At 47.2% G+C, this 12,673-nt stretch overlaps 1 protein-coding gene across 1 annotated transcript; it reads left to right on the forward strand.

Moving 5' to 3' along the window:
* Positions 1-8,760: 8,760 nt before the first annotated feature.
* Positions 8,761-12,021, forward strand: MRGPRX2 (MAS related GPR family member X2). Its single transcript, XM_046015862.1, has 2 exons — positions 8,761-8,771; positions 11,001-12,021. The coding sequence occupies exons 1-2, from the start codon at positions 8,761-8,763 to the stop codon at positions 12,019-12,021; spliced, it is 1,032 nt and encodes a 343-aa protein (XP_045871818.1).
* The last annotated feature ends 652 nt before the right edge of the window (positions 12,022-12,673 follow it).

A 12,673-nucleotide genomic window follows, 5' to 3' on the forward strand; every position in this document is an offset into this window, starting at 1 on the left:
CTTGTGCTACTTCTCCTAGCTCTGGAGTGCTCTAGCTTTCTTCTGCAGTTCCCAGTTCCTGGCTCTCCTCCTTATTTAGGTGACATATCCAGACCCTCCCCTCTTACTGGCATCTGAGTACCTGTTTCACGATGGCACCCTCATTCTAAGTGTGAGGGGGTCTCGGATATAACCGTGTCAGCAGCGGTTATAATCATGCCCCATTCTACCATCACAACCCGCATACTGGTTTACAACGCACCTTTCATGTCTGCTAGAGCACAGTCATCCCCAGACAGAGGAGACAGGCTCAGAGTCACTGTCATTCAGCTAGAAAACTACAGAACCAGAGTTCCAGCAGGACTCACGGCCATGCCTCCACCATGGCCCAGTGCTTGTTCTAGTCCAAGGTTACATCCAAGGTTAGAGCAACGATCAATAACCAACCAGCACTTTCTGTTCCTTTATTATGGTAAACCTTTACCAGCCTTCCTCAAACTGAATTGACATCTTCTTGGTCTTACCCAATTGATTGGGAAATCTCTGGGTCATTGCCAAATGCAGGCTTATGCTTAAGGAAATGTTAACTTATGTTCCATATGTCTGGAAATAATCCATCTCTGGTTATACTCAGTAGAGACATAAGTAGAGGTTCTCTCCAACAAAAGTCACCCTAAACACAACAAGGGGGGAAGACAAGGTCCCCAGGCATCTCCCCTCCTCCTGTCTCAAGGTAACATCTTCAAGTCCCACAGAGAAATATTTTTAACTCTCAAGAACTTGAAAAGCCACAAAACATGTGTGCTTAGATATCTCGGTCAGTTAAATGCCTGCCTTTATAAATAAATAAAATTCTAAAAAAAAAAAAGGCACCAGACTCTTGATTTTGTCTGAGTTCATGATCTCAGTGTCTTGAGATCAAGCCCCATGTCAGGCCCCGCACTGGGCCTGAAGCCTACTTAAGATTCTCTCTCTCCTGGGACGCCTGGGTGGCTCAGTCAGTTGAGTGACTGACTTGGTTTCAGGTTGTGATCTTGGGGTCATGAGATCGAGCCCTGAGCAAGCTCCAGGCTCAGCGTGGAGCCTGCTTGAGATTATCTCTCTGCCCCTTCCCCTGTTCATGCTCTCCCTCTAAATAAATAATCTCTTAAAAAAAAAAAACCTCTCTCTCTCTCTCTACCCGCACCCCCCAAAAAAGAAAAAACATAAATCATGACTATACGTGGTAGGCCCAATAGGAGGACGGGTCAGCAAAGGCCTGGCTCACAGGCCATCTGGACATCCTTGCAAAGGTTCCTAGATGTGTTGGAAATCTTTTATGTCCCACTTCACATATCCTAGGCTCGCCTTTTAAATTAGCCATTGCTGTGGCGACCAGCTGTACCCAAGCTGCACAGAATAGCTCTCGCTTTCTGACAGCTACTACTCTGTGATCCTGGGCAATGCCTTAACCTCTCTGTGCCCAGACTCCTCCTCTGGAAAGGGGGGATGAAAATGGCACATAATTCATATGGTTGTAGTGAGGATAATATGAGTTAATAAATGCAAAGTAGGTATAATAGTGCCTGGCACAAAGTCAGAATTACAAAAAAGATCGACATTACTATTATTATAAGTATTATCATTATTTCATTTTTATTCTTACTCTATCTAGGGCTGGGTGCCAGAAGAAGAAGACTGGGCTTCTTAGCTCTGAGTTTGCCAAGTTGGAGTCTGGCTTGCCATGGACGGGTGCTGACTTGAGCCCTCAGGCCTCAGGGGTGGGAGGAGTAGGGGAAGAATCCCATTTACAGAAGGCGCAGAGTCTCAGAGAATTCTTACGATAAATCAGGGAGAAGGTACTCATATTACCTCTTTTTTAGATATGAGGAAACCAAGGTTTAGAGAGGTTGGTGAGGTCACATGACCAGGAGTGGCTCATCAGGCTTGAGTCCCGGAGCCTGGGCCTCGTTCTTGGGGCCACCATGTCAGGCTGCAGAGGTGGTAAAAGGAAGCGCATGTTTCTATTGTTACCTGATTGATACTCTCCAGGAAGAAGAGGGAGGTAGCAGAGAGGTGCCTCCCAGCCCCCTGAACCTGCTCACAAATGCCCCAGGGGATCACCTGTCAGAGCTTTGAGAGGAAGGGGGGCCCCTGAGCACTGCTTCCCTAAAGTACAACGAGGTGGCTGGGCTCCAGGTGAGGCGAGAGGGGCATAGGGGGTCTGTTGGAAATAGCCCTGGGTCAGGAGTCAGGACCTGGATTTCAGGCCTGGCTCCCTGGGCAAATTCTAGCTCCCAATCCAGGACCTGCCAGGCAATGGGAGTTCCATGATTATTGGTGAACAAATGAATGAATGAGCCAATGAATGAATAACAAGGTCCCAACTCTCAGAGTTTCCAACCTGGAGGACGCACTCATCAGCCTCCGAAGAGAGCAGCATGTGCTGTGTCAGGCGTGTAGGGAGAGCACAGGGGCTGTGGAGTCAGCCCGGGAAAGTGCCCCTGCGGACTGGGATATATTCCAAAAGAGGGAACTTGACTGGGCCAAAAGGATAAGGGGGATTCCAGGAGGCAGAGAAGGGGGAAGAACACAGAGCATGCTTGCACAGAAGCTTAGAGGGAGGAGCAGTTTGCTATCTGAAAGATCCTGATCTACTGTTCTAGCCCTTTCCCTCCATTCTCCCAAAGCGGAACTCCAAACTGTACAGTTATCTGTAAACTGGCCCAGCTCCCCAGCACGGGTTTTCTAAAGTCTGGCCTCGTTCAAGGAGCTGTTTTAAAACAGAGATCTGTCAGCTCCCAAGGCCTGAGGTTCGGCTCCACCCAGCCACTATAACAAGGCCTAGGACCAACCCAGCCCTCAGGGAAGTCTGGGCCTGCGTCTCTGTCCTCCTCCTTGGCTGCCCACTCCCCTACCAAGGTGTTTACAAATCACCTCCTCACTCCCTGGCAGCAAGGCCCCATTACCTCTGCCTGCTCCTACCTGGCCGAGTGCCACCACCTCTCCCCACTCCGCCCTGGCCAAACACTGGCAGGGGAAGCTGGAGAAAACCAAACCAGCAGGCCTCCCCACGTGACAGACAGCCCGGCTGTAAGGAGCCCAGGAAGAAGAGGGTGACATGGAGGTCACCGGGGTTCCCCGAAGCCAGAAAGAGGAGAGGAGCTGCTCTCTGCTGGAAGGTAAAGAACAGGGAGTCTGACCCTTTTAGCTCCCTGACAAAAGTTCCTGTGAGAGTGAAGAGAATTAAGTAGCCATCATGGGTCTTTGTGTCTTTATAGGGCTTTGTGGTTTACAGTCCGTGCTTACATGAGGTATCTACTCTAACAGAGACACAGCAACAGGAGTGGAAACAGAGTTCACCTGCTGTCACACAGCGGCAGGTGGAAGGGCCCCGTCCAGGCCACAGCTCTGGCCCTGGGACTCGCGGTGGCTGACGTGTGCAGAGTAGCTTCAGAACCTGCTGGCCTGGGGCAGTCGGATGTCAGGACCAAGCCTCAGAGACTTTGTGGGATTCCAGGAAAGGAATGGGCTAATAAAGGTGATGACCGTATGAGCACGTTCTTGACAGTCATAGAGCTTTTACCACGCGCTAAGCACTCACTGGTGTCTTTGAGTACCTCACGACAGCTCTATAGGCAGCCATCACCATTTCACTGAGGTAACTGAGGGTTAGTGAGACTAAGCAATTTAACTGTCAGTAAGGTTCAGTTAATTAGTAAGCCTGTCAGAACCAGGATTTGAGACCAGGAATGATCATTCCAAACTTTGATTTCACAGACACTGCGCTACACTGCCACTGTGAATAACCATCCAGAAATAACATGACTCCCCTTCATTCGCCCACTTTAAGTGGGACCGCTTCCCAAACTTCGCTGACTGGGCCCCCTGCTGGCCAGCCATGGGTTACATGATCCCCACAATAATCATTGACTACCACCTAGTGGCGCCACGTGGAATGTCACATTTCTATCCTTTCATTGGACTTTTGTGATGTTCACGCCTTATCCCCAGTGCCTGCAACAGTACCTGGCACAAAGTAGACATTCAATAAATATTTGTTGAATGAACTCAAGTGATTCTTAGAGGGAAAAGAAATTTTTCTTTTCAACTAGGATAACCAGAGCTTTGGTCATCCCAACTTTTTTATTCCTAGAAGCTTCCCAAGCCCATGTTTTATGTTCCCTGACAGCTAATCTGAAGAAACAAAGAATCAGATGGAGAAGAAGCTGGCTCTCCTCAGTCAGATGAAGGTGGCGGCACGCTTCCCGGACCTCTCCCTTGCCCCCACCCCTGCCTGCCCCAGCTACTCAAAGCTCTAAACTCCTACCTCCATGAGGCCCTGACTTTCTGGGGAACTAGATCTTGTTTGAGCAAGAGCAGTTTGACCTAACAAGGCAACAGAATGGAAAGGAAAGAATTCGATAAGCCTTTACTTTCCTTCTCCTCTACTTCCCATAGAGAATCATCTCTGAGCTTCCTTGAAGCAAGAGGTCCTTCCTGGAGCTCCTGACACTGAAATGAACTCTTGGTCCTCTGGCTGGAGAAAGCCCTGTAGATGAGACCGCCTGATTTGGTGTTATCAAGAGCCTGAGAAGCCATGCGATTTCCTATGCAAGGACCATGAACGACTATAACTGGATGAGAAAAGCTCAGCACTCTCACAAGGGAGTTTCCTACTTCTGGTCCTCCCCTACTCTCCCCAGACTGAATTCTCCTTCCTGCTCTGAAGTCTTGTGACTGCTCTTCCCCCCATCCAACCAGTTCAGATTAGTCTTGATCCATCTCCTCCCGCATCCCTGGCGGGGCCACTGGAAGTCAGCCATCATTCTGATGACACAGCCATGGTCTTCCAGCGTGGTCATGAAGACCCAAGGGATCAGTGGAGCCCACTCTCCGGTGGGGTTTTTATAGAAAGGATCCTGTAACCCAGTGGCTTTTCTCTCCCCACTGCCAGATCCAGCTTATTCTGCTTCCACATTCCTGGACTCCCCTGTGATTCTCTAGGTCACAGTGGCTTGCTCCCCCTTTCCTTCAAAACACCGATCCCCGACTTGTACGGTGATGAATACTGAATCTAAGTCAACTAAAGATGACTTCCATTTCCCATAAGGACCAGGCTTCTTAAATATTGTGCTAAGTTTTAAAGCGGACTACGCTGTCAAATATTTTTTGTCTCCATTTTGCTTTGTCCTTCTATGCCCAGGTCTTTCTCAGTTAGTTAGGCCTTAAAACTCTCTGCCTAGAAGACCTTCTCCATCCTCACTTTTCCAAGTCATTTGTTCAATCACTAAGTCACTCGTGCTTGCAGACACAAGTGCATATGCTTAAATTTTTTCTTTTGCTGAGCATTGGGTCAGGCATCATCCCAGGCACTGGGACTCAAAGACATGGTCATTATTCTCAAAGCACTCATAGCACAATGGGAAAGAAATATGTCCTCAGATGCTTAAAGTACTATGTGATCAGTGTTTTCGTAGGGACATATTTGTGGCTGCGCAAGCAAAAGATAGGTCCAAATTAAATTAGTTTTAGCAGAAATAGACATTTTTGGTTCAAACAGCTGAGATTCAGCAAGACGACATGGCTTCAGGCATAGTGGGATTCAGAGTTCAGATGATACGGTCAGGATGCACCACCCCCAACCTGGCCTTGGTTTTATTGCATGCGCTTGGCTTTCGGTTGCTGGTGATATCCACATGGGGTAGAATGAGAAGAGGTTCAGATACAGCGATGAGCCACACCCTCTCAAAATTATAACTGCAAATTCACATAGTAAAATTAGCTACACATACATTATCACATACACTTCTACACACACACACACACACACACACACACACACACACACCCCACAACAAAATTATTCTTTATAGGGACTTCCTAAATGACTAAATGACTCTAATGAAAGGAATTCGTAACACAAAATTTTGGGTCATGGAGGGCGCCTAGACTCATGACTATACCACAGGGATGGGAAGGGGAGCCTCTGGGAACCATTAAGGACCTGATGAGAGTCACTTTGGGATCAAGTTTGGCCTTGGGAGAGAGCCCTGTTTGAGGTCTCCCTTCTCTTTGGTACAGAACAGATCCAAGGGGGGCAGGGGGGAGGGCACAGGAGGAAGAGAGGCCTCCATAGGCACCAGTCTTAAAACTTAGTTTTAGACTCATTACAGCTGGAAAGCATCTCATTTTACAGAGAAGGAACAGAGACCAGATTCCATAATTAATTATTATATTGGAAATATACTATACATTACAAAACAGTGTATTGGATATATTGTGTGCATATACTAAAGTATTTGTGCAATTGTTTCTGTTGTAGAAGTATGACTAGAGATTTATATTTTCATTTATATTCTGTCTATTCTCCCTTTGAGAGCCTGAGGGACGTTCTAAAGCACAGAGCTGATAAAGTTTCTTCCTTTAATGGAATCCCCTTTGCATATATGAAGGAGATTCATATTTCCTATTCGGCTTCTAGAAGACAGAACTTTGGGACAAACCGAAGGTCAGAAATCAAAAAGTTGGGAGCTCCAAAGACTAAACCTTTAGTGTATTTCTCATTAGTGAGAAATAAACTACCAAGAAATTGCTTAATCGAGCTTGGATCTGAGTGAAGAAACCTTCTCTCTCTGGAGAATTTGTAGCCACAAGTCAGTATCACATTGTGTGTGGTCCTAACACTTCAAATGACAGATGAGATCTCTGGTGACACCCTGAAAAATGAATAATGCTGGGAAGGTCCCCCAGGTAACTAGCAAAAGAAAAAAAAAAAAAACACCTTTCTGGAGGCGCTCAGCTGTAATTCAGGCCTCAAAGGATTCCCACAGATAAAGTCCCAGCGAAAGGGAGCAGCTCAGGGCACCTGGGTGGCTCAGTCAGTTAAGCATCTGCCTTCAGCTCAGGTCATGATCCCAGGGTCCCGAGATGGAACCCAGCATCGAGCTCCTTGCCTGGCAGGGAGTCTGCTTCTTCCTCTACCTGTTGCTCCCCAACCCACCCTGCTCGTGTGCACTCCCTCTCTCACTCTCTGACAAATAAATAAAATCTTAAAAAAAAAAAGTGAGCCACTCATAGTCAAAAATCACAAACACAGAAAGTAAAAAGACACTGTGTGAAAGTGATAGAAGACATAATGGGCAGTAAAATCAGACATACATCGACTTCAGCACTGGAATTATTGGAGAAGTATAATATGGCCATACCCAATAAGGTTAAAGACATAAAAGAGAATTGACAGTGTGAGGCAGCATCAAGAGATAAATCTCAAGCAGAATGTCTAGAAATTAGGGACATCTGGGTGGCTCAGTTGGTTAAGCAACTGCCTTCGGCTCAGGTCATGATCCTAGGGTCTTGGGATTGAGTCCCACATCAAGCTTCTTGCTCAGCGGGAACCCTGCTTCTCCTTCTGGTCTGCCCCTCTCCCTGCTTGTGCACTCGCTCTCTCTCTCTCTCTGTCTCTCCCTCTGATAGATAAATAAGTAAATATACCTTTTTAAAAAAGAACTTCTAGAAATTAATACCATAAAAAGTAAATTTAAAATTCAGTGGATGGATTTAACAGATTAGACACAGTGCAAAAGAGACTAGTCACCTAGAAGGTGCATCTATAGAAATTACCCAGAAAGCTAACCAGGACACAAAGAGATGGAAAATAAGAAAGAACTTAAATGATATGGAAAAATAGGAAAAGAAACTTTAACATATATTGAATTAGACTTCTGGAAAGAGATAGTTAAAAAAAATCATGGTAAGAATTAGCAAGTATGTAGGACTTACTATGAATTCCTAGTCTAAGCTGTTACATAATTAATCCATGAATCTTCACAACAAAGCTATAGTTTTGGATCAATGAATAAGTGAGTAAATAAGTTTTTCTGATTGTTTTAAATGCTTCACAGTGAAGTTTTTAAAGGGGATGATAAGAAACTCAATTTGGCCGCAGCATGGGCACATGAGAGGAAGTCATAGGAGCTAAGGCCAAAAATATTAGCTATCTCTAGCTGATCTGAAAATAAGCTAGCTAACAAATATCATGATGTAGAGGGAGAACGGTGACAATGTGTGCAGTGCACTAAATTCCGTATCTTTTATAAGGGAATTCGATATTCCCTGCTGTTGTTATTGACAAATCAAAGGCAGAAGGGTAGTGTTATTATGCAAAGTCATAATATTAGCATCTGGAAGAATTTAGAATGGAAACTGGAAATACTGGTTGCTATTGAGAAATGAGAGGAGGAGAGACCTCGTGTTTCACTTTATACACCCCGGCATCATTTGAAATAAAACTAATGTGCATACATGGCTTCTGTGATTAAATTTTAAAAGATCAAGTGAGCCAAGACATGCAGGGCCTTGAACGTCAAGCCAGACCTTGAACATCAAGCCGGGCTTTGACGTACAATTCTTTAGCCATGGAAGCTCACGCAGCTTGGTGGACGTTTTACTGCCCAGGCTCACAGAGCGCAACAAAAGGCCCTAGGACAGCCATTCCTCACAGGGAGGGGGACCGGATGGGGTAGAACAAGGAGAGGCTGAGATAAGTGACTGGAGTCAGGGCACATGAAAACCTCTCATAAAGATTCTTGCTTGACACATCTCCAGGATTTCATTTGCTGGTGCCCTTTGAGCAGGAAATCACAGGGGCTGTCCAGCATCTTGATAAGCCTCAGGCGGTCACCAGATTCCACGCCTGTGGCCTTGGACCCCTTGCCATCCACAGAGTAGAGAAGTCCTCTCTGCTATTTCTCAATCTCAGGATAGCTCTTCCTTTCCCAGACTCTACCCCCAGCAAGAAGAATGGTGCTCAGGTAAGCGTTTGATCAAGAACTATCTTCTTTCGGAGATCTGTTTTCTTCCTCTTACTCCACCTGCTTGTGAATTCATTTTAAGGAGGGGGCGTGCCGGAAGCCGGGGCACCCCACGGCAAATCGGGAGACATGAAACTCCCTCATGGAGGCTTTGGGTGCTAGTGACTTGGACTATTGGAGAGCCAAACGGCCCCAACAGGCTCTTGTGACTTATCTCCTGTCTCCTTATACTCTCTCTTTCTCTCCAGTCAAATCCGCAACTAGGGAGAGATGTGTTGTTCTCAGGGACCAAGGTGGCATCCTGGCATGACATTCCAAAGCTAAATTGTTTTAATAACATCAGGTTTCACAGATTTGCTTGCTATTCAAAAGGTGGGTTTTTTCCCCTTTGTACCCTTGTATCTGACATTGTCCTAACAGAAAATACAGGGCCAGAACTAATGAGGTAATGGAGGAGAGTAATGAAAGGACAGGTCACACGGGCATGGGCAGAGCTAAAGGAAATCTATAAAGGACGCTAACTGAAGACCCCAGAGACAAGGAGTGAAAGGGAAAGGGAAGAAGTTACCAGAACTCAGGAGGGCTGTGGCTATAGGAAAGGACCACCAGACAGGGGCGCAGTCCTTAGACGAGTAATATGTCCACTGCTAATTCACAGCCTGGCAGAGAGTCAGAAAGTCACAAACCCCCAGTCACCCTCCTGCCACCCCCAGCTCCTGTCCCTGTCTCGCTTTCACTGAAAGCAACCAGGAGCCAGACAGAATGGGAAACCTTTGAAGAGGATGATGAGGACACCCAGAGGAGGGTAAAAAAGATGGAAATGAGATTTGATGGCAAATGGAGAAATCTCTCTCTCTCTCTCTCTCTCTCTCTAAGGTGCTATTTATGTATTTGAGAGAAAGAGAGAATGAGTTGGGGGAAGGACAAGTTGGGGGAAGGATGGAGGGAGAAGCAGACTCCCCACTGAGTAGGGAGCCCAACGAAGGGCTCAATCCCAGGACACTGAGATCACGTCCTGAGCCAAAGGCAGCTGCTTAACTGACTGAGCCACCCAGGGGCCCCCAAACCCATCTCCTCTTATAGTCTTCTCACAGGTGGTATTTCCTGGGACTTTCTCTCTCTGTGTGATTGGATCAATTCCTCATGGTACTCCTCAAGATGTATTTGACTGCCTGCACCTTTCTATCTGCTGTCACTCTTTCAGAATAGTCTCTCATTATCATCATAAATGTCTTGAGAATGGGGGCACCTGAGTGGTTCGGTTGGTTAAGCATCTGCCTTCAGCTCAGGTCATGATCCAAGGGTCCTGGATGCAGCCCTGTGTCCTCCCTACTCAGCAGAGAACCTGCTTCTCCTTCTCCCTCTGCCCCTCCACCCTTGCTTGTGTGCACTCTCTCTTTCTCTCTCTCAAATAAATAAATAAAGTCTTTAAAAAAATAAATGCTTTGAGAATGGAACGTAGTTTTGTGAGGGTTTTTTTTGTTTTTTTAAGGTGGTGTACACACATACTCATAAATACTTTAAGTTTATTATTTTGATTGCTCTAGAAAGAAAGCCATTGTAAGAGTGATTTAGACTCTTACAATAGAGTCCCTCGCCATAGAGTAGGACATTAGGGAGACACAGTAATGGCCAGGAGGAAAATACCTCCTGTCCTCATAAAGCCGACATGCTTGGACATTTCTGGCCAAGAGGTTTGGCCATACTCATACCAGCCATTACAACAGGTCACAGTCTCTTCATGACCATAAATCATGACTTCCTTTGTGGAAGATGGACCACCTTTAGTCACTGAGATTGTCCAAAGGTCATGGCAGGGTCTTCCAACTTCCTGGCCTCTAAGAGGAATTCTCAGTCCCAGGCAGAAGGAATCCCGAGCTCAGGGTCCTGCTGTCACCACACATAACCTGTCCAGACTTTTTTCCTATTGCCTCCTACAGACCTGACATGGTCTGGGTGGTTAAGAAGAGGTGTGTGAACCCTGGAATATTCCCACATTAGTATAAGGTCTGTGTTGCTGTAGGGAGAGTCCAAGCTTTAGAGTCAGAGACAACTGGTCTGAATCCAGGTTCCAGAACTCCAAAACAGTGCAGCGTTTGGCGAGTATCTTAACCTCTGCAAGCCTCCTTTCCCTCCTCTGTAACATGGAGACAGTAATCCCCAAGTAGCAGCCTGGCCCTGAGGACCAGTGAGCCCCCAGCAGGTGCTCAGTCTTGTTTGTGTTCCCAGGAATACCAGTGGAGGGTTTCTGAGCCTTGATCCCACCGCCCCAGCCTGGGAGAGCACACTCGCACCGGTGAATGGAAGTGACCAAGCCTTTCTGCAGACTTTCCCGGTGGGGATCCTGATCGTGTCCTTGCTGAGCCTCACCTTTGCCCTTGGTGGGCTGGTGGGAAACCTGATCGTGCTGTGGCTCCTGGGCTTCCGCGTGCGGAGGAACACCTTCTCCGTCTACATCCTCAACCTGGCAGGAGCCGACTTCCTCTTCCTCTCCTTCCAGGTTGTCTATTTCCTGGTGACGCTTGTCAACTTCCATTCCGTGTCCCTTTCCATCCCCAGGTTTTTCATCTTCGCGTGGACCTTTGCCTACATCGCAAGCCTGAGCCTTCTCAGTGCTATTAGCACAGAGCGCTGCCTGTCAGTCCTGTGTCCCATCTGGTACCGCTGCCACCGCCCAAGACACACATCAGCTATGACGTGTGCCCTGCTCTGGGCCCTCTCCTTGCTGCTGAGCATCCTGGGAGGGGAGTACTGTGGCTTCCTGTTTCAGGGTTTCGTTGACAATTGGTGTCGGGCGTTTGATTTCATTGCTGCCACCTGGCTGATTTTCTTATTTGTGCTTCTCTCTGGGTCCAGTCTGGCCCTGCTCAGCCGATCGCTGTGTGGCCGCCATCGGCTGCGGCTGACCAGGCTGTATGCGACTGTGGCGCTCACGGTGCTGGTCTTCCTCCTCTGTGGCCTTCCCTTTGGCATCCACTCGTTCCTCTTACACTGGATTCTGATACAGTCCTCGGATATAGTCCTCGAGCATCTTTATCTGGTTGCTGTTCTCCTGTCCTGCATCAACAGCTGTGTCAACCCAATCATTTACTTCTTCGTTGGCTCCTGTAGACAGCGGTGGGCTCAGCGGCACAGGACCCTCAAGATGGTCCTCCAGAGGGCTCTGCAGGACGTATCAGGAGGGGATGAGAGCGAAGCCAGCCTTCCTCAGGAAACTCTGGAGATGGCGGGAAGCAGTGTGGTGTTCTGAGTCAGTCTGTCTCCCTCAGACAAATGTGGCTTTGAGAGCCAACTCTCTCCCCATCAGTTTGGGAGGTTAACTTGACTTCTCTCAGCCTCTGGGTGCCCTGGTCTTAAAGCCTTCAAGTTTTAAGATAAAGTTGAAGGTTGAGATAACAATCCTCCTCGTGAGGACTGAGACAGCGCCTGTCAGGCAGACACTGAAGTCTGGCGCTTCAAGGACAGCCTCCCCAGGACCTTCAAACCATCCCCAGCTTTGCCAACTCTCGGGTCCCCTTCTGAAGAATCCCACCTTTAGCAGAGGCTGAACTCGGCACAGGAAAGGTCGACATTTTCTTTGGTCACTGCACTCAGGAGGGACTAAAAGAACATTCTCTCACAACTTTCTGTGGTCACCCTCCTGCCATCTGTCTCCATAAAACTGAAAGAATTGAAGTGCAGTCTAGTCCCAAAGAGTTATCGTCTTTGATTTTGAAAGGCCCTGGAATATCTCCCTAGCTTAATGCATGTCTGTTGAATAAATGACTTAATGAATAAATAAATGATGAATTTTTACACCAAGCCTGTATTAAATGTCCATTTACCAAATTTGAGTCATCATCGGTTTCTTTCTGTCACCATTGTCAGTTTGTGCGAGCACAAAGTTGAGTTTTATAACTGGG

This window comes from Meles meles, chromosome 8 (genome assembly GCF_922984935.1).
Source record: "Meles meles chromosome 8, mMelMel3.1 paternal haplotype, whole genome shotgun sequence".
NCBI classification, from domain to species: domain Eukaryota; kingdom Metazoa; phylum Chordata; class Mammalia; order Carnivora; family Mustelidae; genus Meles; species Meles meles.